Source organism: Vanacampus margaritifer, chromosome 10 (genome assembly GCF_051991255.1).
Source record: "Vanacampus margaritifer isolate UIUO_Vmar chromosome 10, RoL_Vmar_1.0, whole genome shotgun sequence".
NCBI classification, from domain to species: domain Eukaryota; kingdom Metazoa; phylum Chordata; class Actinopteri; order Syngnathiformes; family Syngnathidae; genus Vanacampus; species Vanacampus margaritifer.
The window spans coordinates 23,691,279-23,719,183 of record NC_135441.1 but is presented as its reverse complement, the minus strand read 5'-3'; the positions used below and the strand labels follow the sequence as shown (position 1 = coordinate 23,719,183).

Genomic DNA, 27,905 nt, shown 5'->3' with positions numbered 1-27,905 from the left:
TGACACACACACTGCCCTCTGCTGGACAAATACAGTAATTCATCGTAAAACTACAGGAGCGTCAGTTTCCTCACCATGGTTAAATTTCTGCTCCAGCAAAGCTAAAAGTATCACAAACATTAGAGTATTTCCGCCCACGCAGGAAAAGCCTTTTGCAAACATCGCTTCCATCACAGGAAAGTTCAGAATACGACGACCTTTGCATAATCAATAAATATAGCCTATTGATTAGCTAGAGCGGATGCGGCATCAATTAATAGTGTACGCGTTCCAAGAAAGGTTCTATAAGAGATAGTGAATTGGAAAAACTACCTCTAGGACCCAGTGTGTGTCCTCCTCAGCCTTGTAGATTTTTTTTTTGTGTGGATATGTGATGGGGGGGGGGGGGGTACTCAATGTGCTTCTTGCTATTCACGATTCACATCGAGGGCACAAGATGAAGATGCACACGACCTTTTGAAAGCAACAGCCTGTCACTTCTTGTTTTGATTTTTTTTTTTTTTGTTTACGTTATTTTAATGTTATTTGAATTCATTCACTATACCCAACGCGCTCCTTTCATTTAATTGCCTCATTTGAGCCACTATGGAAGCCGGTGCATTCCATCTGACTGGGACTAAGATTTGCTGGTTCTCATGACACACTTGCATCCATTCATCACACCGGGAGAGAGCTGCGAATTGACTTTAAGTTGGTCTTTTTCGCACCATCGGCGATTGCAGCTGCCGTGGTTACTTCGTGCACTCGAGGTGAGTGCGCTTTGACACAAAAGAAGCAACGTCCATTGTGGCGGCAAGCGCGTGGGAGAAGGTTGGGGGTGGGGGGGTGGGGGATCTCGCTTCCTTTTTCCGTGCGTCTAATTCACGTTTCCAGTTTTTGAAAATGGATCATCGCGATTGTGGCCTGAACGGCGTCAAATGCGCGGACTGACATGATGGAGTAGTTTGTGTGCAGGGACGTGTCACCGAATGCTAATTAGCGCCAAGCTGATTTCCTCTTGAACCCCCCCCCCGCCCTCTCAATATTTCCTCGATGCAATGACCTGTATGTCATGTTAAATCCACAACAGTGGGCGTCCTGCTCGGTGTTGAAGCAGCAATGTGGAGCGGCAAGAGCGCGCCTCTGCTCCTCTCCTGCCTGGCGCTCGTGGCTTTGTGGATAACCAGGTGAGATTATTATTATTATTTATTATTATTATTATTAATGATTTTGTGAAAGGGAGACGCCTAGAGGAAGATGCGCGTTGGCTGCGTGAGTCCGTGCAGTGCACGCGCGAGGGACCTTCCTCCTCTCCACAATCTGTGGACGCACATTTTTTGCGCACGGTTTACGCCTTCTGCGCCCTCAGTCTGGTCATAACCTGGAGGCATGCATGTTGGGGAAACCAGATGGGTTGTGTTGGAGATGAGCGATTCGTCATAGCCGTCGATGTTTACGTTATTCTCAGTGTAAATGTTGCGGGATGCACTCAATCTACATTTTCATCAAACAAAAAATGCATTCATTCCCAATGACGCGTTCAACACGACGGATTCACACCATTTCAATTACTTATGTTCAGTTGACTCAATTTACCTTGAAAACGATTTTTAACATTTAGAAAATCTTGGCAAACTACAAATTCCACACTTTTTGACTAACGTATCACACAATTTTCATCAATATCTTTCCATATCATTCAATATTGCGCCTGCACATTTTTCACCGTCATATTGCACATTCATTCCATATCACTCAAAATCTTCCTACATTCTACATATTTTTAATATCAATCCACACTTCACCAACATCATTCAGGATAATTTCATATGATTCAATAACATTTCACATCTTTAAATACCACCCCAAACTTTTCATCAACATATTGCACATTTTTCACCAATATCAGTTCATATCATTCCCTATAATTTTGCATAATTCCATTTCGTTCAATATGCTTCCATATCACTCCACATGATTCAATGCGTTTTGCGCCGTTTAGTATTGCAGCATTCACACACAGTTTTCCCAGAAATTACATTATAGTTCTCAGAGTGCCATTCTTATTTTTAAAGATTTTAAGGATTACCACAATTTACTGCACTCCAGATGAGAAATAAACAGAAATGGTTTGAAACTTTTTGGACATAGGACCCATGTCATTAAATTGCAAAAATGCAACTCAATATGCAAATGCAATCAGAGATGCAGTTTAACTCATTCACTGCCATTGACGGCTATAGACGTCAAAAATTCATTTGAACTATTTCTTAGTTTCACATTTTTTTTTCCACTTTTGTTAACAAGAGTATGAAAACCTAGAAAAAAAATTATTGTACGTTTAGAACAGATATAAAATTTGTGATTAATCGTGAGTTAACAAGTGAAGTCATGTGATTAATTACAATTAAAATTTTAATCGCCTGATGCCCCTAATTAAAAAAAAGAAAAGATTATTAAAAATTAGGGGCGTAAGACGATAATTTTTTTAAAAATTGTTATTAATCGCATGACTTCAATAGTTAACTCACGATTAATCGCAAATTTTATATCTGTTCTAAATGTACAAAAAAAAATCTAGGTTTTCATACTCTTGTTAACAAAAGTAGAAAAAAATGTGAAACTAATAGAAATTGTATTAATATTGAGTTTTTGACGCCAATGGCAATGAATGAGTTAATTGTCAACGAAGTCAGAAAATAGATACTGTAAAAGGTGCTAGCATAAAAGCTGGGAAAAAAAAATCAGAACGTGTTTTATTTCAGCTTTGCTGACTACAATTTCAATGAATTTTCATCTCTGGATGCATTTGCATATTAAATGGCATTTTGTCTCCTTTGTTAAATGGCTTATAAATGAGGTGTTTTTGGGGAAATTAGGTGGGTTCCTGTCCATCTGAAATCCAATCATGTTTTTCGAAAAGGTTCTCCAGCTTGTCATGTGGTTATCATGTGTCTGTTGACCAGATCGGTAAATGCAGACGCCACTTCCGATGCTTTCAAAACCAACATCACCCTGTTCACGCGCATCCTCGACAGCCTGCTGGATGGCTACGATAACCGTCTGCGTCCTGGTCTTGGAGGTACCAAAACATTTATATGAAATGTTCATTAATATTTATTTTCACATTTTCTTTTACGAAATTTTCTGAACTCTAGTTTGTTTTAAAACCGTGTGTGATTTGAACGGCAGATGATTTATTTGAACACACTTGAGTTAACTCAATCACTGCTATTGACGGCTATTGACGTTAAAAATTCATTTAAACCATTCCTATTAGTTTAATTTTTTTCCACTTTTCTTAACAAGAGTATAAAAAGCCTAGATTTTTTTGGAATTGTACATTTAGATCAGATATAACATTTATGATTAATCGTGAGTTAACTATTGAAGTCAATAATTAATCACATTAAAAAAAATCACCTGACGCGATTTAAAAGAAAGAAAGAAAAGATTATTAAAAATTAGGAACGTTAGGCGATTAAAATTTTTAATCGTAATTAATTGCATGACTTCACGATTTAACTCACGATTAATCACGCATTTTACATCTGTTCTAAATGTACAATAAAAAAAATTCTAGGTTTTCATACACTTGTTAACAAAAGTGGAAAAAAATGTTAAACTAATAGAAATAGTTAAAATGAACATTTGACGTCTATAACCGTCAATGGCAGTGAATGAGTTAAAATCAGCATTCGTAGCACAGATAAGCCTTGGCATTAAATTCCCTGCCCAGAGTGAAGTGAGAAACACACCATGTACACAAAACATTGAGATTATATAACGCAACGTTTCCTAGAAAGGAAGCTAGCAAACGTGTAAAAGATAGAAGATTTCTTTGGCTACTGTTTAATGACCTTGTTGAATTATGTATTTTCAGATGAGCAGTTTATTGAAAGTGGTGCATTTTAAATGGACCGATTATTTTAGTTATATTGTCAAAAAGACAAATCCTAATATGGGTGAAACATTTATTAAATAAAACATTCCCCCCGTGGTGAAGAGTTATAATCTAATAATTTTGATTATAAATTTTCGCATCATCTTCTATGGGTGGCATCTCATTTCCAGTCGGCCCCTCACCCCAGAGTGGAGCTTGTCCCTCAGGATTTGGTGCCATTTGAAATTTAGATTCCTGGGGCCATCAGCCCACAAGCAGCCATATGGGGAGCAGATCTTTTTTTTTTTGGCCTGGCAGCATTGTACACTGAGGTTAAAATGCTGTTAGATTTTTCATTGTTTAAAAAGTAGGGGTGTCAAAATTAGTGCATTCATTAAATTGAGTTAATTTAAAGTTCCTTTAATGCCACTATTTTTTTTTAACGCATGATTAATGACCTCCCCTTACTTGGAAAGCCTGTACTGGGGGAATTTCCAGTCGTACCGCAGCAGACACGTCCACGTCAAAATTTAGCAGTAATAAATTTAATAATAATGCATATATTTGTGGAGACTGGGATCAAGTTGTATTTTACAATTTAAAAAAATGACTTCATGTTAAAAATTAGATAGCTCTTAATATTAAAAGAAAAATGCACTAAGCGGTCACCAATGTCTTACAAATGCAATTATGCCATCTAGTGGCAGAAAAATGACCTCCACACAAACCAATAACACACTTGTTTTTTACATTACAGTATCATTTTAATTTTAACACAATTTTACGAATTATTATGAAATTACTGTATGAGTAAATACAAATATTTTATTGTACATTTTATTGTACATTTAGAACAGATATAAAATCTGTGATTAATCGCGAGTTAACTATTCAAGTCATGCGATTAATTACAATTGTTTAAATTTTTTTTAACTAAAATTAAAAAAAATTAATCATCTGTCGCCCCTATTAAAAAGAATAATACAATCCTTTTTAGGGTATATTCGCTAGCCCGTGTATGATGTTTAGCATTGTTGTTAGCATTAAGCTAAGTTGACTGTATACGTAATACTTAATGTGCAATTGTTTTGGTTTAGTTTGACATAAAAAAAAAAAAATATATATATATATATATATATATATATATATATATATAAATTATAAATAAAAAAAAAAGAAATGCAAAAATAAAACTGAAAGGAAACGCTAGAAATTGAAAAAAGGGCCTAAAATTCTCAAAAAAGTTTTCATGCTTGGAGAGGGTGGATTTTGAAGCAAGGAAAATGCAAATTTTAATTTTAGCAGGTTTTGCGAATAAATGCTAACAAGACCAGTTACACGTCACACGTTTTGACCGGATATTCTGTCACACGTACATTTAGAGTCACAAAGCAATGGCGGACGATAAAGTAAAGATATGTTTGGGTGGATGACGAAACAGAAATATTTTTGGAATTAATTAAAGGAGCGAATATTCATGCAAATTTAGATGGAAAACAGCAAAGAAACGCTACGGTTTACCAAGAATTACAAAAGCAAACTCATACGACGTCATTGTACAGCGCAGTCACTTCCTGGTCTTCTTCTTCTTTTAAATTACTGGTGGATCACATCTCTATGGTGTATAGCGCCACCTGCTGCGGCGGAGTCCCCTCTCAATATTCGCAAAAGAAGAACAGATGGACACGGGCTTAAAAGATTCGGAAACCTAAACTAATTTCACAACTTTACTCGACTAGTCTCTTACAGAACAACCGCAAGTACGTAGATCTGTATTATATTAAACACTTTTGGGAAAGCCAAAGACGGCATTTACCCAAACAGTAAAAGGCTTGGATGTAATTTCCACATAATAGGCACATGAGATGTCTCATCTGTGGGGAACAAGAATGTTAACGCTCCACTGGAGTTTGGTTTGTAACACATGTATAATACAGCGCAATAGAAAAAAAGAGCATCACCGCATCCGTTTCCTCTCCATGAATCATTCATGAAACCAATCATTTATTCTCTCCATCATCATCTACTTGAGCAAAATATTTCTTTCTTGACAGGTTTCTTGACTCATTTTAAAGTCTGACGGTCAGCATCAAAACATCCATTTTATCCAAAGCCATCTGCTGCAGCAGTGATCTAAAATTAAAACAGAGGGCGTTGTTTGATTCTTGAATTTAGACTACAGTTTATTGTCTCATCTAGCACTAAACATATATGTTTTGTTTTTTTATATGACTCAAACCATTCCACACTACGACTAAATAATAAAAGTAGAAAGAGGGAAAATGTAGGGTAGAGGTTTTCAAGACCAACCCACGTTTCCCCCTTGAGGCAACTGGGAGGTTTCAAGGGACGGAATCAAATGTTCTTGTTTCGGCAGTCAAGTGTGGCTCAATCTGCACACTCGCTCCGAGCTAATACAATATCACCACATCAGCGTCAACGTTTTATTTACCCTATTTTTATTTTATGTACCACTTGGCTTTGCTTTCAAGTGTCCGCTTAAAATGGATTTTTGACGTCTACAGCCGTCAACGGCAGTCAATGAGTGTCTTTTAAATGGTGCCTTTCTCAGCTTTGCCGCACCCGCACATGACGTGACGATTCCAGGAATGAGAGCTAACTTCATGCAAAAGGAACACTGATATGAATTGACCTCCTCGTCTTCCATGCTTAACCACGCTGCGGTTTTCCGCTTCACATTTTCATGAAACCTCTCACTGACCACAGTACATGCGAATGGTTATGTGATTTTTTTAGCGACTAGTAAATAGAGTTTGAGTTTCGGCGATCAAGAAAAGCCAGCTAGTTTCACTGGCTCTGTTGTAGCGTATATTTTATCAACCATTTTAAAATTTAGTCTCAGTTTTAGCCCAGTTTTAATCAAACTTGCTCCTTTTTAACATAGTTAGTGAACCTCATCCTGTTTTTATTTAGTCCACTATAAATCTAGCATTTTTGTCATTTATTTAGTCCTAGAAAACATATTTTTAGTTGTCTTTTAGTTGACAAAAACTGTCAACGTTTTAGCTTAGATTTAATCAGGACAATAATTTTACTTGTGTATATTTTTTTATTTTATTTTATTTTTCTCTTATTGTTTTGATGAAAAACAACTTGACACAATTACAGTATATCAACAAGTGGCTACTATGGCTTCATGCTATGAGCTAGTAAGTTAGCCAGCATTAGCATTAACATTATTGTTGGAACATTATAGCCTTTGGAATAATGTTACGTTATAACTAAGATTTACTTCTTCTTTTTTTTTACCATTCCCCGTGAATCCTGTGTTTGTGCATGTTGCACTCGCTAGCTGCAGATTTGAAAGGGGGTGTGTCACTGTGTGTCACATGACAAGAGACAAGATTTTACAAAACTTATATAATTTTTGTCATGAACTCAAATGTCCATAGATTTTAGTCCAGTTTTTGTTAAGCAAAGTACATTTTAGCCCCATCTTCATTAGCCAACAAAAATGCATACTGATTTAGTCCCAGTTATTGTTTATTAACTCATTCAAACCCAAAAACGTATATATATGTTTTTTAATACTTTGTCCTGCACTCTCAAAAACTTATAAGCATGTATTTTTTAAATGTTTTTTTTTTATGCTAGCTTCTGACATGACAATAGTAGTTATTACAAAAAACGGCCAGCAGGTGACAGCAGAGTATAAGAGATCAGCCAGGCCCGCATTGTCTCTTTTTGCCAGTGTTTTCAACAGGTTTGTCAATAATGATGAAACTTAGCTATATTCTAATGCTAATTGCTGCAAAACAGAAACAGATCCAAATATACTTTTTTTTTCCTGATGAAAGAAAAGACTCAAATCTTTCTTTTGGTAGATTCCATGTTTTTATAGCAGCAGAACAGAATATTCTGTGGACCTTGCAAAATCTGTCAAAAATCCGGGAGTGAAGGGGATTGCTTCAGCGAAAATGGTTAATGAGGGTTTTAGTTTAGTCTTGTCTAGTTTTAGTCCGGTGAAAAATGCCTGTTGATGAATTATTTTTGTTGGCGAAATTAACATTTCTCTGGTGCAGACAGTCATAAATGTTAAACATATTCAAAATCAGTTCCAATTTAGGAGGCTTGTGTTTTGTCGTTGGAGGTGTTGTTATGTGTGTGAACATAAGGTGTGAATTACAACTGAATTCAAGCAACTATTCTCAGTGTCAACATCTTGAACTGTGTAAATGTGAAGATTGTGAAAGGCGTTAGCTTCTGCATTGTATTTTGCTGAATGCGAATAATCCAAACAAGGATTTTCTGACATTCGGGAAGGTTCACAGGCGGGGCAGCGCGGCGCCACGACTGAGGCAGGTTTCATCCGACCAATTAAATGCGGTTCAGCGCGCCCATCTGTAACAAGCGACGAGGATTTTATGGAAAGCTTGTTTGGCTGTTGTTGCTGAAGAAATGAACTTTAGGTATTGTTCTCATGTTCCTATAAATAACTTGACTGTCATCCTCAGGCATTAAATGCACTCTGGGTAAAACATTTTACTCCAGGGGGTCCGGGCTGTCCCAAGTTTGCTGCAACAAGGAGGCACTGTTTGTTTTGTCTCGTCTGTGTGTTGTTGCACACACAAAAAAATGTAGACTTTAATTCAACAAAATATACAAGGATGGTTTATTTTCATGCACAGAGGGAAAACTAGAAATTGTGACTGGAAGTAGTAGCTCATTTGTAGAACCCCATCACTCAAATAAGCTTCTCTTTACTTAGCCCCCAATTACAACAATGCCTCCATGTAGCACAATCAATTAGAACTCATTTCAAATAAGCAAAAACGGTTTGTGGTGTGCGCTAAATTCTTTGGGTTCCATTTTCGAGACAGAATTGTAGGTGTGCACTGATTACAATTTTCTGGCCAATCCCTGATCTTTTAAAAAGTCTGACATGCGGATCCCGATCTTGCAGCACACACCTTCAGTGTTCTAATCTTGTTTTATTGGAAACCATTAAACAATATCCGTGAAACAATATAAATGGGTTGTTTTATGTGTTAAGTATTTCTCTCAAAAAAAAATAAAAAATTAGTCTCCTCAGGAGAAGGACAGTGGCTGACTTTCAGACCCCTGAGGAGGGAGGGGAAAAAAATCGGTTCCCCCAAAATTAACTAATTCTCTCACAACCATTTTCACTGAAGCAACCCCCTTTGCTCTCAGCAGTTTCACTGGATTTGGACTGATTTTGCAAGGCCCACAGAATATTGTGTTTATTGCTATAAAAACCTGCAACCTACAAAAAAAAATATTAGAGTCTATTCTTTCATCAGGAAAACAAGTATATTTGGATCGGTTTACGTAGCAATTAGCATTAGAATATAGCTAAGTTTCATCATTATTCACAAAGCTGTTCAAAACATTGGGGAAAAGAGCTTTTTGCAACATGGCCCTGGTTGATCTCTTATACTCTGCTGCCACCTGCTTTCAGTTTTTTTTTTTTACTAACTACCATTGCTTTAAGCGACTTCTTGAGGTCAGAGACTGCATCAAAGCCTTCTGTGTGCTCTAGCATAAAAAACAAAACAAAAATACGTATAAATACGTTTCTGCAACCATGGCAATATTTAAAATAGAACGTTTTTATACGTGTTTGGGAGCAAATGAGTTAAGGGAATTGGGGCCGATAAATCGATCAGTGCAACCCTACAGAATAGGGCATTTTGTAGAATGGAACACAGCCGACTCCAGTGTCAATCGAAGCGGCTCCCCTTATTCCAATATTATTGGAAGTAGAAATTGCGGATGCCCAAAATGGACTCAGTGGGCTCTGTGCATGAGATTAGCGGGTGTAAAATATGTTTGTAACTGCAAGACCTCCCCTTGTGGAGGGTAGTCGGCCGCCTGCACAACCGATCTTGTGTGTGTACGAGTCGAAAAAGTTAGATCAAAATTGTCAGCTGTCATAAACTCCAATTTATCTCCTAATCTAAGGAGGATAAATTGTGTGAACAAAGTAAACTATGAAGCTTCTTAACAAGAAATGTAGACCACCAAAAAAAAAAAAAGCACAATTAGTGGAAAACACTAATGGAGGGCCCAACCGATCTTTTGTATGAACTTGATTCATCACACAGAGGTCTACATTAATAAAAGGGATGCACTTGTTAGACTCCTACCATCCATTTCCTTTCACATACATTTTAAATAAGAAAGCCAGCCCGTAATGTGTCTTCATGGAGCAATGGGGGCGACACGCCAGCCTTGCGATGCATCAGAGCACTTTAGTCTGGACTAATGATCTCTTTAGATTGTACGAGTGTTCGCGTAAAAAGGGAAAGGAAAGCTTTTTAAATTGAGCGAGCTCGTGAGATCGAGCTTCAGTAATTATTGAAAGAGACAGAGTGAGGAAGAGGTGAATGGACGTGCTGATGCGGTCGTGTAATATGACTGGAATTGGTGGGGTGAGCTCATGATGAGTATGGCGCCCCCTAGATTTTTTTTTTTTTCAGATGATTTACTTACTGACAATTTATAGCCACCCTTGTGTTAAGATGGATGCCGCCTTTGGTAATATCATGAGGGGGTTGTTGAAGTGTTGCGGACAGAAGATTTCATTAACACATGATATAAAGATAATGGCGTTCAAATAGTCATCTGCCCAAAATAGGCCCCCAAAAAAATCGTCAATTTTTGTAGATTTCTCTCTCTGTTGCAAAAGTAAACAAATACTAAAAGACAACTGATTATAAACAGTCAAATGTTCTACCTGAAATTCATATATTTATTGTTGTAAGCGTTAAGGGATCAATACCATTATCTTAATTATTGTATATTTTTTCAATTAATCAACCGATTAATCGGTTCGAGGATTAAGTTAAAAGCAAAGTTTTGCTGAGCTCAATTTACTAGATAATGTCATTTTATATTCTACTGCGTTGCTTATACTTTCGTGTACGACTATCTCAAGCATATGCTAGTTATCTTTGCTGCTCAGTTCAACGTCTAACTATCCTATGCCTTCCAGACAGGGTCACTGAGGTGAAAACGGACATCTTCGTCACCAGTTTTGGACCCGTTTCAGACACAGACATGGTGAGAGGCGAAATATTTTCAATGTTTAATGAACGTTCTTCTATTACTGCAACAAAAATTACTTTTCCTCCTTTATTGCAACAAACTAAAACGGGACTAGTGTTCCTCTTTTAACTCATTTGCTCCCCAAAACGGATAAATATGTTCTATTTTAAATATTACCATGCTCCCAAAGACATATTTATACGTTTTGTGTGTGTGTGTGTGTGTATTTTTTAAATGCTAGCGCACACAGAAGGCTTTGATATAGCTTCTGACATGAAAAGGTCGCTTAAAGCAATGGTAGTTATTACAAAAACGGCCATCAGGTGGCAGCAGAGTATAAGAGATCAACCAGGGTCATCTTGGAACAAAGCTCTTTATGCCAGTGTTTTCAACAGGTTTGTAAATAATGATGAAACTTAGCTATATTCTAATGCTAATTGCTGTAAAACAGAAACAGACACAAATATACTTTTTTTTGTGATGAAAGAAGAGACTAATCTTCCAGGTTCCATGTTTTCATAGCAATAGAACACAATATTCCGTGGGCCTTGCAAAATCTGTCAAAATACAGTAAAACAGCCGAGAGTGAAGGGGGTTGCTTCTGTGAAAATGGCTGGGAGTGAATGAGTTAAGCACGACGTCTATTCATGTGACAATAATCATCTTATGAATTATTGAAACTCCCCTTGTTATTCATGCAGTCTTTTGTTTATCCGGGGCTTTCCCTGCTTATCATTCTGAGACATGCGACCCACTCCGCCTCATAACGTAAACGTCCCCACCTTTGTTGAGGACCCATTTTCCAAGTGATTGATCAGCTGATTGAACGGCTACAATGCAGCTCTTCAATTCTCTCCTCTCTGAATGATATGTAAAGGAGATTTCAAACAGCCACAGTCGTGACGAGCAGTTCTCCCACAAGGAATCAATCACGGTAAAGACAAATTGTAAAAATCCTCTTGACGAACGTCAACATAAAATCTTGATAACATCTGACCGGCCTGAGGGGAATCTCTCCATGAATTTAGGACAGATTTTTCCTCATGTCCATTTTAAAAACAGATGGGCGAGACTCACAGATAGGGGCAATCATGTATTCAACTTGCTGTTTTATACTTACAATACTATATATATATATAATACAATACTATACTAACAATATTCACATTCCGTCTTCAAATGGGTGATTCATCTTGAGAAACATTTGTCTATGAAGTCATTTTTCATCTGTTTCTGCCACTCCAAACATTTACAATCCATTCATCAACTCTTACCTGACTTACACTTACACTCACTTATTTTACATTAGAAACAGAGGTGTCAAATGCAGGTCCAGAAAGTAAAAACACTGCCACAGTTAGGTGTTAGCTAGCGAGCTCCCTAGCTATCTCCCTGGGTGCTCGGTTACCAGCTAGGGAGCTTTAGCCCCAGGTGCTAGCTAGCGAGCTCCCTAGCTAGCTCCCTGGGTGCTTGGTTACCTGCTCGGGAGCTTTAGCCCCAGGTGCTAGCTAGCGAGCTCCCTAGCTAGCTTCCTGGGTGCTCGGTTACCTGCTAGGGAGGTTTAGCCCCAGGTGCTAGTTAGCGAGCTCCCTAGCTAGCTCCCCGGGTGCTCGGTTACCTGCTAGGGAGCTTTAGCCCCAGTTGCTAGCTAGCGAGCTCCCTAGCTAGCTCCCCGGGGTGCTCAGTTACCTTACCTGTGTTGGAAAACATTCCTTGTTTTCCGCGTGTTCGTAATGTTGATTTTCAGAATCAGACAATGAGATCGGTGAATCAGGTTTCCTTCGAAGGATTTATTATCAGAAGCTTCTGTGACACACAGAGGCGGCCAAACGCCATCATTGTTCTTCCCCATGTGTGACGCTCCTCCCACGTGCAAATGCTATTATACTTCAGTCATTCTAAAAAGCCCTCCCCTTCCGCTTCCTCCAAATCCTCAGCCGCGCCCCTCGGCAGGACACAGCCCCGCTTCTTCTTCTTCCTCTGCTGTCCCTCCTTCTGCTGCCCCAAACAGTCACAAGATAGAAAACAGAAGATCAGATATTCATTGATGTGTAAACAGCAAGCCAGACTTCCTGGCTTCACTCCGACAGGTGCACAATCGGTTGTAAACACAAAGGAATCTAATTAACACATTTGCTTCCCCCAGACAAAATGGCTCAGGAATGTGCAAACAGAGAAAGCTCCCCCCCTCCCATCATTTAAATTCTCACCCAGCTCTACTGAGTAAATTAAAGCAGTTATGTCCAAATCTAAACAGTTATAATTAAATTGAAACAGTTATCATTAAATTGAAACAGAAGATTCACTTCACCTGCTAGGGAGCTTTGGCCCCAGGTGCTAGCTAGCGAGCTTCCTAGCTAGCTCCCCCGGTGCTTGGTTACCTGCTAGGGAGCTTTAGCCCCAGGTGCTAGCTAGCGAGCTCCCTAGCTAATTGATGGCAGAAAGTCAATCTAAATATTATACCTGCTCTTCAAGGGTTAGGGTTAGGGTTAGGGTTACCAACAGACGGACGGAACTACCAACATCGGGCCTAATCCGTCTGCCATCTAGAGAGAGATCTCATTGTCTCTATAAATCACTGGCATAGATAGATAAATAAAGACACTTTGTTGTGAAAAAAATATTTGTTGGGCCACTTAAGTGAAAATGGCTAATTTCCTGATGCACACCTGCTGTGGAAATCACTGTATTGATCTGGACCCGTCATATAAGACCACGTCACGATAATTTAAAATCCCGACGTTAAATTTTTCCATCAGTGTGTTTTATTGGAGGATTTCACCCTCCTCCTGAGGCTTTTCCAGTGGGGGAAAAAACCTCGATAAAAACTAGCCAGGGTTGATATTTTTCTTTCACTGGCTACACATTTCATAGCGCAGGGCTTTCTGGACTGTTCTATGTCGTTTCTTTTGACAACAGAGGATTATGGGTCAAGGGTTTCTCTGCCTCAGAGCCACCTTAGGAAAAACATGGATGAGGAATAAGGAGAGCACAAGCTTCACCTCTCAAATGAATAGCGTCAAATCCAAAAAGTCACCCAATGCTCAGGTTTAATGTGTCAGGTGGAGAAATGTCATCAGAGAGCACAACGTGTTTTAGTTCACATTTTACGATGGAAGTCTGCTGTATTTTCTGTACTCACGAGCAGCAACAGTTGGACCGATGACATTTCCTCTTCCCTCAGGAATACACCATCGATGTTTTCTTCAGGCAAGCCTGGAAAGATGAGAGATTAAAATTTCATGGACCAATGAATATTTTGCCTCTCAACAACCTTATGGCGAGTAAAATCTGGACCCCAGACACTTTCTTCCATAATGGGAAAAAGTCTGTGGCCCATAACATGACCATGCCTAATAAATTGCTGAGGATCAAAGACGACGGGACGTTGTTGTACACGATGAGGTAATTTATGTCAAACAAACTCATCGCAGTGTGATTCAGCTTTAATCAATGTGCTGTGATTAATCGTCTTAGGAAGGGATTTGCTCTCGTGCTGATGGTTACATGTTGTAATCAATAACTCTAAAAACCATCAATTCTCTATGCGTGCTGTATGCTACTGTGTTTGAATACAAATAGAGTTTAGCAGATTATCACGAGGACACGAAAACTGTTCCAGTCAGGCATCTGGTGCTCTGTCACAATGCCAATGTCCAAAGTTTGGGATCATATCACACCTAATAAAAGAAGCTCACACACGCATTCAGTCATAGTCACAGATACAGTACTGTAGCATGTGAGAATGGCGAACCCAAGTAAATAAAAACAATTACTGCACCTCACATGTATATATTTTTGATATTGCTGTACATGCTTGACACTTTAACTCATTCACTGCCATTGACGACTATAAACGTCAAAAATTCATGTGAACTATTTCAATTAGTTTAACATTTTTATTCCATTTCATTAAATTTTTTATGAAAACCTAGAAAACATTTTTATTGTAAATTTATAACAGATATAAAATTTAGGATTAATCGTGAGTCAATTATTGAAGTCATGCGATTAATTACGATTCAAATTTTTAATTCGCCTTTTTTTATATTAGGTGCGTCAGGCTAACTAATCACATGACTTCACTCGTGAACTAACGATTAAACACAAATTTTATATCTGTTTTAAATTTACAATAAAAAAAAGTCTAGGTTTTCATACTCTTGTTAGCAAAAGTGAAAAAAAATGTTAAACTAATAGCAATAGTTCAAATGAATTTTTGACGTCTATAGCCGTCAATGGCAGTGAATGTGTTAAAATATAAAGTATAGCCTTATGAATAATTAATCAAACATTTTGTCACTTTTTCGCTGATTTCATCTATCTTGTGGTTAGTCTGTCATCAACACCTCTGATAAACAAGGGATTACTGTACTGTAAATATTTTTTACAGACACGCACGCCACCTTAGGTATAGTAAACTTCCATTTCAAAAGATCCCAACATAATTTGAGTTTTATGGTGTCCACAGAACCACATTGTTCTTTTGCGATGAACTATTTCTGTCTCAAGATATTACAAACAAGTAGTGTCTTGAATCGTGCATGATGCTCGTGAGTTTGATTTTGGGTTAAGTGGGTTTTTGAAAGACGCCTAACTTGTGTTGATCTGCATTTTCCAAGGATAATTGTTTGTCAATTGGATGCAGGTTAACAGTGCATGCAGAGTGCCCGATGCATCTGGAGGATTTCCCTATGGACTTTCACTCCTGTCCGCTTAAATTTGGCAGCTGTGAGTTACGCTACTGATGATAATGCTCACTGGAATTGAAGGAAACTAAATGTTTTTTTTTTTCCACTCTCACACTCTTCTCTTCTATGGTGTGTTTTGTTTTTAGATGCCTACACAATCTCAGAAGTGACTTACGCTTGGACTCTGAATGCCTCTGATTCTGTAGTAGTGGAAGGAGAGAGCTCGCGTCTGAATCAGTATGACTTAGTTGGACAAACAGCGGGACAGGAAACTATTAAATCGAGTACAGGTAAGACGATGCTCAGATGAGGCAAAGTTTGGTGGGAATTAAATCACTAAATTTGGACTTCTTCACCTCACACTCACCCAGCCTCCACATTCAAAGTGAAAATCTGAACCATTTCTGTTTAACATCAATGTGGATACTTATTTGATTTGTTGATCTTCACTACTAACCTGAACTACATGTGTGGACAGATAAATGAATGATCACCCATCACCACCAAACATTTTCAGGCTACGATTTTGTAAACTCCATGTTCGCAGGAAAAAGCTATTAACATGAATGGATTAAAATTCCCAGTTCAATTTTACTAAACTACATGAAATTAAGAGAATTACACGTTGTATAATTGAAATCAAATAAACTACGTTGCCACTGCTAGCTTAATGCTATAATGGCAAATACAATTGGTATGCTAACGGTTAGCATCCATCTATAGTTGCGTTTTTAGAAATGCAGTAACGGATATTTGAACACAAACAGTGACGCTAGTAAGCTACACATTTAGCCACATAATATAACAATACTCACAGGTATACATGTTTTATCTTCAACGAAAAATGATTAGTTTTATAGCATCTTACAGAGTAATAGTAAAAGTAAATTCTTCTTTATTGGTGTCTATAGTCTATCTACATGACTATTATACAATACTGCCTCCCAGTGGCCAAGGTCGTAAGTGCACAAAGTGTTTAATGCTTTACAATCTGTTTTTATGAAGTACATTTTAGAGTGCTATTTTCCCTTGGGTTAACAGATTAATGATTTTTCTACTCATTTCAATGGGGAAAGATGATTTAATATACAAGCATGGTCAGAGGTCACAGGAAGAATTAAGCACGTATCCGGATCAGAAACCCAAAAGCAGCATGACAGGTGTGCTGCTGCTCCTACAAGCCTTTCCACTTTACCGAAGCTCCCCACGGAGAATGAAAATGTTCAGACCTTTAGATGCGGTCTTAAGTTGCTGTGTCTTTCTGTGTGTTTCATGTGTTGCAAAGTGGTTGGGTGGAATAAATAGATGGAGATGAAAACAAATGAATGATGCTGATGCAGTACTGGACTAAAACAAAGGAAGTGCCTTGCTTGCAGGGGAGAAAATGATGGCTGCTGTGCCTATTAATGTTTTTAGTGGCTAAAATTGGCAATGAAAAGGACAACAACTTGGTGCGCACGCAAACTGGGGCTTGAATTAAGTAAGAGTGAGAGAAAGTTAATTTTGTGGTTTATGTGTCAAGGTTTGTCTTTCCTGCATTAAAGAAATACGAGTTTAGCAAACTAGCTGTGCTGTCAAGAGGGGGAAGCTTGGGGACCCAAATGCGGGAAGACGAGGCGAGGAGGCAGAGGTTCACTCGAAAAAGAATTTAATTTCTATGACCAAAAGATTTTCAAAGCACAAAACAAAACGTGAACCAAAACGTGGGAGGGGAAAAACTAGGCAAAAACAAACAGCATGACATGGGGACAAGCCGATGCCAAATCGGGTATCATGACATGGAGAAAAAACATACCCAGAATCCACACAGACAGACAGAGGGAAGACAGCAGACTAAATACACCAACACTAATGACACAACAAGACACACCTGGGCAAGACACAAGTGGCTGAGGGCACTGATTGGATGACACGAGGAAGGGCAGGATCACAATTAACAAGACAAGGAAGACACACAAGGAAAACAGAAACTAAACATGACATAACAGAAACTAAACATGACATAACAGAAACTAAACATGACATGTCCCTTGTATTGACCCCCTCAACCTAGAGAAATAAGAAAAAAAAATGTTTTGGAGTAATGGAGTAATAAATGCCAATACTCTTTTTGGCTATGATTTTTGGTTGAACAGCCAAGCTTTACTGTGAGTAAAGTGCACTTCTTGGAATCTACAACAATGACACAATTACTTTGAACGAATGATTTTTGGCTGAATTTAGCCCAATTTCGAGAATGTTGTGACAAAACGTTTCTATTTTTTGAGGGTGTGATACTGAAAAACGATGTGAAAAACTCAATAGATTTGCAGTAATTCTATTCCTTCGTCATTCTGAACACAAAACAATCCGCTGTTTGTTTTTATAAGGAAGGCTCTGGAGCAGATGAGAGATCTGAAACTGTGTGCGATTCTCAAGACAGCATTGATCTAATTTTAGCAGTATTATTTCGTTGCGGAAACAGCATGACACCGAGGGAGAGTCGTCAGCGCTGGGAGATCGCTGCTGCTTTCACGTTTTCAGCCGGTTGTCAGGCTGCAAATGGGTATTAAGGCTCAGTTGTGTGTCTCGTTCATTTATTTGGGAGGTTCTCCTCATAGGATTTGTCTTGCGTCACCGTCTGTGGAATAGGCTTCTCAGTTTTTATTCATGGAAATTATCGTTATTAATGTCAAGTGTATCAAGGTATGAATGCGTTTGAAGTAGTCAGCAGTGTGTATGCCAACCACGTTAGTAGATTACCTAGCAGGATAAATGCAGTAATCTCTCACCTGTTGTCTGATGTTTTTGTCTCACATATTATGAAAAAAAAAAAAACCTTATGAAAAAACGTACAATTCATCAAGAAAATATACAACTACACTATGTACGGTATATACTTTAGTTAACCTAGTGCTAATAATTACCAAGGTTATAATAATTTGGGATTTTCATGATAGTTTTTATTTCATTTCGACTTTGATTTTCAATTAGTTTTATTTATTTTTAGAGCAGGTTTGTTTGTTTTTTTGTAGAAAAATACTTCTTTTTAGTTTAGTTTTTTATTAGCTTTATTATTATTATTATTATTATTATTATTATTTAAATATATGAAGTATTTGTCAAGTGCAAAAGTGAAAAAAATGTCACTAAGTATTGTGTAATAAAGTAAAGTAAATTATGATTTGCGACTGACTGTTTTCTTGTCGGACGTAAAGCAAGACCAAATTAAATACTTAAAAAATTAACCCCGGATGCTCATTTAACATGTGACGTACCAAACCATTAACTTATAATTAAGTGAAGTCATTTTGAAATAATGTCCTATTTTTTAATTAAAGGATGGAAATTAAAATCCAATTTATCGGTTAATCGAGAAAATAATCTACAGATGAATTCGGGATGGGCAAGTACCGATACCAGGTATCGTCATCGGGTCGTATGTAGTAGGAATGAAGACATGCTGGTTTGTTGTGATTTTATTGTATTGTATTGCTGTTATTTTTTTTTTTATGTTTTAAAAGATGACTTGACTGGACTTGACTGGACTTGACTTGTGACGGTGGCCGATACTGGTATCGCTGCCCTCTTGTGGACGTTTTCCGATCAGGAAATAGAAATGAGAAATGGAAAAATCTAAAATTCTATTAATTTCATGCAATTTTCAGGAAAAATGCTATATTTGGATACAGTATGTTGGTCTTTTGTCAAATAATCTCTCATTTTTGGGAGGGGATACATTTTATGTATCAAAAGTACTAGTGATTATCAGATTATAATATTAATTATTATGATTATAATTTCAGTGATTATCAGAGAATATGGCATCACAGACTATGTATGTTCCACATATCATTTACCGATTCTGTTTGTTTTTTGTGGGTGAGTATGTGCATGTGTGCGTGCGTGTGAGTGTGTACTCATTAGTTCACCTAAAACCTATTAAAAATCCCACACCGTTCACCTAAACCGAATCATTTAGCGATTTTAAGAACCAGTCTTTTCAACATACTGCACATATTATCACAGGTCATGTTAAAAGGTTGACATGAAAGCTGTTCCAATTTGTTTGCAAGATTTCAAATTCAATACCTTTCGTGACTGTTTCACTTCCCCGCATAATGTATTTCCCCCGTGACTGCCTTTCACTATCAGGGGAATCCCAGCTTCCATTTCATTCACTACGACTACCCTTTCATGAACTAAACGCTCCTATCGAGGATAAGTGGCGTACGATGCCTTCGTAGGAAGAGAAACGCTCGGCCGTGACTGTTTCTTTGGTTTAACTAGTCGCTCCACATTATCTGATTGGCTGACTTTAAATGAATCATTCATTAGTGGTGTGTCAGGGTTTAATGTAGCGTACTTGCAAACTAGGTCATTTGGCACGAGCTAATGTGCTCTCGGGCGTCACTGGGACGGACATCTTGCACAAACATGTGAACATAACGTCGGGCGCTTGCAAAATTGGTACGATTTCGCCACACATTCATGTCCTACTTGTTACTTTATAGCACTTGCATGTTGCACACTTGGGTGCGAGCAGCGTGCTTTACATACACATCTGAAGCCAGCTGAACGGAATCGTGTCATTTCATCCAGCAGCTAACAGGGACCTTGACATTTCAGGGCGTGAATAATAGAAAGGAGGATGTGAGTTGTGGGAGTTTCTGGGTCTTGGTTATGTGAATCCTGCCTCGCTGCTGCACCGTCGTGATTTACTGACACTTGAAAAAAGAATAAAGGACTGTAAGTATTCCATTTTAAAGGCGAAGCCAACCCCCCCCCAAAAAAATGATTGACAATAATGTTATATGTGACCATGACATTCTGATTAATATTACGTTTGTGGAATATGACTTATGAAGCAAAATCCAGAAGTTTTTATCCATCTCAGGGGGCGGCCATTTTGCCACTTGGTGTCGACTGAAGATGACATCACAGTTGCTCAGGTCTCAGGTAACAACCAATCACAGCTCAGCTTCAGAAAACAAGTGAGCTGTGATCCGTCGTTGCCTGAGCCCTGAGCAACTGTGATGTCATCTTCAGTGGCAAAATGGCCGCCCTCTGAGATCGACAAAAACTGCTGGGTTTTGCTTCATAACTCTGTGGAAGTCAACCCCCCCACCCCCCCACCCCCCCCCCCAAAAAAAAAGGATTGACAATAATGTTATATGTGGCCATGACATTCTGATTAATATTACGTTTGTGGAATATGACTTATTAATCAAAATCCAGAAGTTTTTATCCATCTCAGGGGGCGGCCATTTTGCCACTTGGTGTCGACTGAAGATGACATCACAGTTGCTCAGGTCTCAGGTAACAACCAATCACAGCTCAGCTTCAGAAAACAAGTGAGCTGTGATCCGTCGTTGCCTGAGCCCTGAGCAACTGTGATGTCATCTTCAGTGGCAAAATGGCCGCCCTCTGAGATCGACAAAAACTGCTGGGTTTTGCTTCATAACTCTGTGGAAGTCAACCCCCACCCCCACCCCCACCCCCACCCCCCCACCCCAAAAAAAATGATTGACAATAATGTTATATGTGGCCATGACATTCTGATTAATATTACGTTTGTGGAATATGACTTATGAAGCAAAATCCAGAAGTTTTCATCCATCTCAGGGGGCGGCCATTTTGCCACTTGGTGTCGACTGAAGATGACATCACAGTTGCTCAGGTCTCAGGTAACAACCAATCACAGCTCAGCTTCAGAAAACAAGTGAGCTGTGATCCGTCGTTGCCTGAGCCCTGAGCAACTGTGATGTCATCTTCAGTGGCAAAATGGCCGCCGTCTGAGATCGACAAAAACTGCTGGGTTTTGCTTCATAACTCTGTGGAAGTCAACCCCCCCCAAAAAAATTCTTGACAATACTTTTATATGTGACCTCACTTGTCTAACCATGACATTCTGATATATATTACGTTTGTGGAATATGAGTTATGAAGCAAAAACCAGTCATTTTTGTCCATCTCGGAGGGACGGCCATTTTGCCACTTGCTGTTGACTGAAGATGACAACAATATTTGTCAGGGCTCAGGCAACGACCAATCACAGCTCGCTTGTTTTCTGAAGCCGAGCTTTGATTGGTTGTTACCTGAGCAACATTGATGTCATCTTCAGTCGACAGCCAGTGGTAAAATGCCCCCCCGAGATGGATAAAAACGGCTGGATTTTGCATCATAACTCATATTCCACAAATGTGATATTAATTAGAATGTCATGTTTAGAATAGTGAGGTCACATATAACATATTGTTGTCAAGAAATGTTTAAGGTTGCCTTCTCCTTTAAGAAAAAAAATAATGACATAAGACCTTCATTAAGATTGAACTACTTCCAAAAAGGAAAATCAACTTTAAGAACAGCGTATTTCTGTTTGGTACTCGTGTCTACTGTTGCACTAACATGATTTAATGGAACAACAAAATACTTTTTTAACTGTGCACTCTGACAACAAGGCAGTAGATATCAGTTACATTCACTGCCATTGACGGCTTTAGACGTCAAAGATCCATTTGAACCGGGCTGGCGCTTTAATTGAATTCATTTCGGGAGAATGATGATCATTGAAAAAATATATCCAAGATGAGTATGATGAAATAACTTGTGAAGATATGTTCTCTGTAAATTGTTGTGGCCTCCACCCGTCTCTCTGCGTCGTGTATTGTGAGCTTACATGAGATCTTGTCTCCAACATCTGTGGGATGCTCTAATTATTATATTCCCTCTCAACAAGCCATCACAGGCTTCTCCTGAGAAAATTCAGCACTTCCTTTTGATTATTTCCACACGCACACTCTTACCCCCCCCCCACCCCCTCCTCCCCATCCACTACAGCTGCCTCGACGCTGCCATGCAAATTCAATTACACAACATATATGCATCCGTACGGCGACTGAAAAAATTATCTCGCAGGCAACACGTATTTGTAGTGATAATAAAAAGACAAAATGGAAAAAAAATCTTCAAGGATTAGCCCTTGGAATTGATACCAGCGCTCCCTTTCCACCTCTAAAAAAGGGCTTTCCTCTTGCCAAGAAGCATCGTGTAACTAGGCCTTCGTTTCAGATCGCGGCAAATGAGCTATGTTTCTCTGTTCTGTTGCCACGGGCAACACATCTCCTGCTCATGTCTAATCGGGGCTTCTCTTTGAGATACAGCCTCGATCCACAAGGCCTGCCTGACTAACGCTGCACACTGTGAAGGAATCCCTGTATTTTTTTTGTGTATGTTCACTAATGTCTTTGAATTATTGATCTGTCTCAGAGAAGGTATTTGTCAATAACAAACCTGTATTTGGGAAAGGAGACAATGCCAAAAGTACTTAAAGGGGAAGTCAACCCCAATTTTTCTTTGGACAATAATATGTTCTTTGAAGCCCCGCTAGTCTAAATATGGTATTCTGGTTAATATTGTGCTGGTGGAATATGAGTTAAAGAGCAAAATCCAGCTCAGCAGAGGGCGGCCATTTTGCCACTTGCTGTCGACTGAAGATGACATCAATGTTGCTCAGGGCTCAGTTAACAACCAATCACAGCTCAGCTTCAGAAAACAAGTGAGCGGTTTTTGCCTGAGCCCTGAGCAACTGTGATGTCATCTTCAGTCGACCCCCTAAGATGGATAAAAACGGCTGCCATATTCCAAAAATGTAATATGAATCAGAATACGTTTAAGGTTGACTTCCACTTTAGCATCTATTAATAGAAAATGAAAAACCAAACCACTTACTTTACACATATCGGATGGCTAATGAATTTGCATAATGGCGAATTGTATTTGCTCACCGTCCATTCCACCGTATTGTGGATCATCAATTATTCATATTTGCTATTCTGATCCAAATCTGCAGCAGCAGTTGCGATGCAATGAACTGACCTCCGCTTCCGCTCAGGTGAATACACCGTGATGACAGCTCATTTCCATCTGAAGAGGAAGATTGGCTATTTTGTCATCCAGACGTACCTCCCATGCATCATGACCGTCATCCTCTCCCAAGTGTCTTTCTGGTTGAATAGAGAATCGGTGCCGGCAAGAACCGTATTTGGTAAGTGCGTGCATCACTCCTTGACAATACTCTTAGAATGCTCCTTCTTCCATAACCGGCTCAGCATTTCGTCAGGCAGTACATCGAACCGACAAAACCTCATGTAAAGAATCTTGACTATCAACACATGTGAAGGTATTTTGGAATGAATGAAAATCATGTCTGGACGCTCCGGAGAAAGGAGGACTTGAAAAGAGAAGACATGCCTTAAATGCTTGACTGCTTTTTCTATATAGCTGAACTTGTTTGTAACCCAAGTGGAAGTAATGGGTGACCTAGGACTGGTTTGCTCAAGGAAGAAACCACACAAAGAAGGAAGAATCGCTCTTCCAGATAACAAACTAGCCTCACAGTTTAACGAGTGTTCCATATTCACTGATTCATCATTTGTGGTCCTTGACCATGAAGAAAAGGAATGTCTGACACGTCTTATGAAGGCAAGATTAATCAGAATATCAATAATGTTGGTCTTTTTTTTCTTCTTTTTTTTTTTTAAATAAATAATGTTGGTCTTAATAAAAATAATAATATAATAATAATAAATAATGTTGGTCTTGATACAGTCTAATGATTTTATTATTTTTATTTTTTTATCACGGCCTATAATAACGGCACAGATATTTATTAGTATTTGCAAAAACTGACCAGATGTCAATAAATTAGTTCCCACATTTAGACCACCTCAAGGGTCATAATTCTGTCCTTCATGTAGGTCATGTTTCCGCATATAATCATGAAACTTACCATCAAGGTTGTTTTTTTTTTCTTTTTTTCCCCGGAGAGCTCAGTATTGTTCATTTGGTAATTTTACCGATTTGACATGTCATCATCATTGCTCTCATTTTTTATATATATATATATATATATATATATCCATCCATCCATTTTCCTCACAAGGGTTGCGGGGGTGCTGGAGCCTATCCCAGCTGGCTTCGGGCAGTAGGCGGGGTACACCCTGAACTGGTTGCCAGCCAATCACAGGGCACACAGAGACGGACAACCATACTCACAATCACACTTATGGACAATTTGTAGTGTTCAATTAACCTGCCATGCATGTCTTTGGAATGTGGGAGGAAACCGGAGTACCCGGTGAAAACCCACGCAAGCACGGGGAGAAAACGCAAACTCCACCCAGGAAGGCCGGATGGCCCGGACTCGATCTCACGTCCGCTGCACTGGGAGGCGGACGTGCTAACCAGTCAGCCACCGTGCTGCCCATATATATATTCATATATATATATATATATATTTTGTATTTTTACTTTTATTTGTATGTGGGTGTGAAAAAAAAAAGAAGTTGTTTTCTTTGTGCTTTCAGGCGTAACCACCGTGCTGACGATGACCACGCTGAGTATAAGCGCTCGCAACTCCCTCCCCAAGGTCGCGTACGCCACCGCCATGGACTGGTTCATCGCTGTCTGCTATGCTTTTGTCTTCTCCGCGTTGATTGAGTTTGCCACAGTCAATTACTTCACCAAGCGTGGCTGGGCCTGGGATGGAAAGAGTGTTGTGACTGAGAAGGTGATGAGGAGAAACAGTTTTGACAAACGATATGTGATGCATAGAAAAAGCTTCTTTTTTTTTTCTTCACATTTACACATAGTAAACACTATTTAGGAAAAATGAACATTGCAGGTTAATTTAATCATTTCCAACGATATTTTTTTTTCATATTTTTTTATGCGATACATATGAGATTATTTTTACTAACGACAAAACTAAAACTAAAATTCCAAAAACTATTTTGTTAAGGAAATTAAATAAAAAACGAAAATGCTTTAAAAAAAAAACGTATTTTATTTTTTACAAAACTAACTATAACTATGATTATAGCAAAAATGTCCTTTGTTTTAGTCTTTGGTAATAAATTGAATGCAAGAGCCCTTGGGGATGATTTTAAATGTGATTTTAGGTAGATTTATTTTGATATTAACCGGAATAAGGACATTTGTGTCACAAAAGTGACGTCATCTAGCAGCAGCCAATAGAAAAGCACCTTCAGATGACATTGCTCCCATGGTGTTTTTTTAAATATTGCGCACAAGTAATATACTTTTTTTTTTTTTTTACTGAAACTAACTAAAACTAAGCATTTATGTTTCAGTTTGTGATCTATATTCCAACTGGATTACCGGATTAGTCCCTCTTAATTGTGGGCCAGTCTCTTAGGGTAAAATGTAGGAAAATAATAATTAAAAAGCACTGCATCGGCCCCAAAACAGGCCTGCCCACCGGGCATCTGCCCTGTATGCCAGATGGTCAGTCCAGCCCTGACTGTGTTGGGGGCACATACTGAAGAGGATATTATTGCAAATGACATTTCTTTTGCCTTTAGTTCCCTTTTTAAAAAAAATAGTAAGATGAAGTCTTGTGCACTTTGTTGACCTTTTTTGTGTGATTTTGGACCAAATTGTTTAACGTTTAATAGCTCCACTGTATATCTGTGGTTTTATAGTTTCAAAATCTAGATTCCATTATAAATCCGTAGCGTCTAAGTTGATTCTTTTGGTGTCTCAACAGAAAAAAGAAAGGACATCTGTGATCAAGAAGAACAACGCCTATGCTGTAGCAGTGGCCAATTACGCGCCTAATATTACCAAGGATTCAAGCACACTTCCAACCATTGCTAAAGGAGGCACTTTGGAGCACAACAAGGCCAGAGGAGACGGCAAAGTCCCCGATAGCAAGAAGACATTCAATAGCGTTAGCAAAATTGACCGGATGTCAAGGGTTCTGTTTCCCGTTCTCTTCGGCTCCTTCAACCTAGTTTACTGGGCCACCTACTTAAACAGAGAACCCGTCATCAAGGATATGGTGCCCTCCACTTAGAGGCCAGCTTTAACAAGTTCTGGTCAGGAGGCCTGAGAACCAAATACCTCCAGCAACTGTGTGTACATACTTTTGCAGAGTGATGTCCTGGATTGCAGTGTGATCCTCTAGCTCCGCCTATTTTCTACACCGTCTGCAGCACTTTTGACAACTCTGTCTTTTGTAAATGTCTGTCTATTTATATTCCCTTTTCATTGTGTGATGACTTCTATTAGAATGTGTATTTCCTTGAAAGTATGTTTCCAGTTTAAGTGTGTGGCCACTGTACATACAGTATCAATGTAAACACAAACATATACGATGATTTAAAAGTTACTTCTAAATTGTTTCATTTTTGATGTAATCGCCATTTGATTGATGTTTTTGTATGGTTGTTTTCTTTCTGAGTGAATCAGATTTTATGTTTGCATTTTAATTATGTTTGACCGGTTTCTCTTTTGTCATTCAAAAGTGTCCTGACTTGTCCTGTACAAGCCAATGCAAAAACACAGTTGTATAGTATTGTCACAGAATAAATGTTTTATTAGCTGTGACTATCGGTATGGGGCTCCAATCAACATATTTAAAAAATACACTCAAACATACTCATTGTGCTCTAAGCTGAAATGTACTAGCAAAAATTTAAAAGTTAAAAGTTACAATGTATATTCGAAGCTGAGATATGTTCACTTGACAAGCCTTAAGATGCATTTCCACATATGACCACTAAGGGAGGACACAGTGCAACAAAAAAAAGGAAGTTATACCCGTCAGATGGAATTTAAAACAAACAAAAATAAAATAAAATGAAAGGGGCGTGGGGTGAACATTTTGGGTAGCAAGTAAGCTAGTTTACCTTAACCTGACTATTACCAGTTAACTTTCATCAATCACTTTGTTTTTGTGTGTGGAAATAGTTATGTAGCAAGGTGCGAGGTTAAACCAAAACATTTGTAATATTCTTGTTTTCATATATACTATACAACATCTGTGCTTTATTTATTTATTTCGAATTTTAATTTATATTTTAATTGCTGGAGTAACTTGAAATTAAAAGACTTCGGCTGAACTGGGAAAAAAAAAAGAAAAAAAAAGTGACGGTCCTGGCTAGTGTTGTAATGTGAGAGGATATGGCAGTGTTGTGGTGTGTGTAACATTTCTTCTGACATTCAGAGAGGATAGGTTGTGTTTCCTGAAGCGAAATAGCCCCAGCCCCATATCTGTAGCCACATATTGTGCATTCCCTTTCAACAATTATATCCACCCAACAACAGTCTATTTTAGTTGATTGTTTGATCAAATGTTGCATGGCATAACAATCTCGTTTGCTTTCTTATCTTGCCCAGCGTTCCCCTTTTTCAGACTTATTGTTTTGACATCAAATTCTTATACATTCCAGATAAGAATGATTGTTCACAAGGTCGAAGCGCTCTGTTTCTAATAAAACATATCACCTGGAAATTATATATGTAATGGTTATTGGGGG

At 38.5% G+C, this 27,905-nt stretch overlaps 1 protein-coding gene and 1 long non-coding RNA gene across 3 annotated transcripts; one reads left to right on the top strand and one right to left on the bottom strand.

Moving 5' to 3' along the window:
* The first annotated feature begins 402 nt into the window (after positions 1-402).
* On the top strand, positions 403-27,883 carry gabra2b (gamma-aminobutyric acid type A receptor subunit alpha2b). Of its 2 annotated transcripts, XM_077578519.1 has the most exons (10): positions 403-749; positions 1,070-1,166; positions 2,946-3,061; positions 10,839-10,906; positions 14,076-14,296; positions 15,540-15,622; positions 15,729-15,872; positions 23,456-23,608; positions 24,930-25,132; positions 26,132-27,883. In XM_077578519.1, the coding sequence occupies exons 2-10, from the start codon at positions 1,099-1,101 to the stop codon at positions 26,438-26,440; spliced, it is 1,365 nt and encodes a 454-aa protein (XP_077434645.1). In that variant the 5' UTR covers positions 403-749; positions 1,070-1,098; the 3' UTR covers positions 26,441-27,883. The 2 variants fall into 2 exon arrangements, with proteins under 2 accessions (XP_077434645.1, XP_077434646.1); XM_077578520.1 differs by lacking the exons at positions 403-749; positions 1,070-1,166; positions 10,839-10,906.
* LOC144059432 (uncharacterized) lies at positions 12,764-16,466 on the bottom strand. The gene is made up of 3 exons (XR_013295664.1): positions 16,398-16,466; positions 14,034-14,107; positions 12,764-12,889 (listed from the first exon to the last, which is right to left on the bottom strand). It is a non-coding gene; the product is annotated as an uncharacterized LOC144059432 (long non-coding RNA).
* Positions 27,884-27,905: the final 22 nt, after the last annotated feature.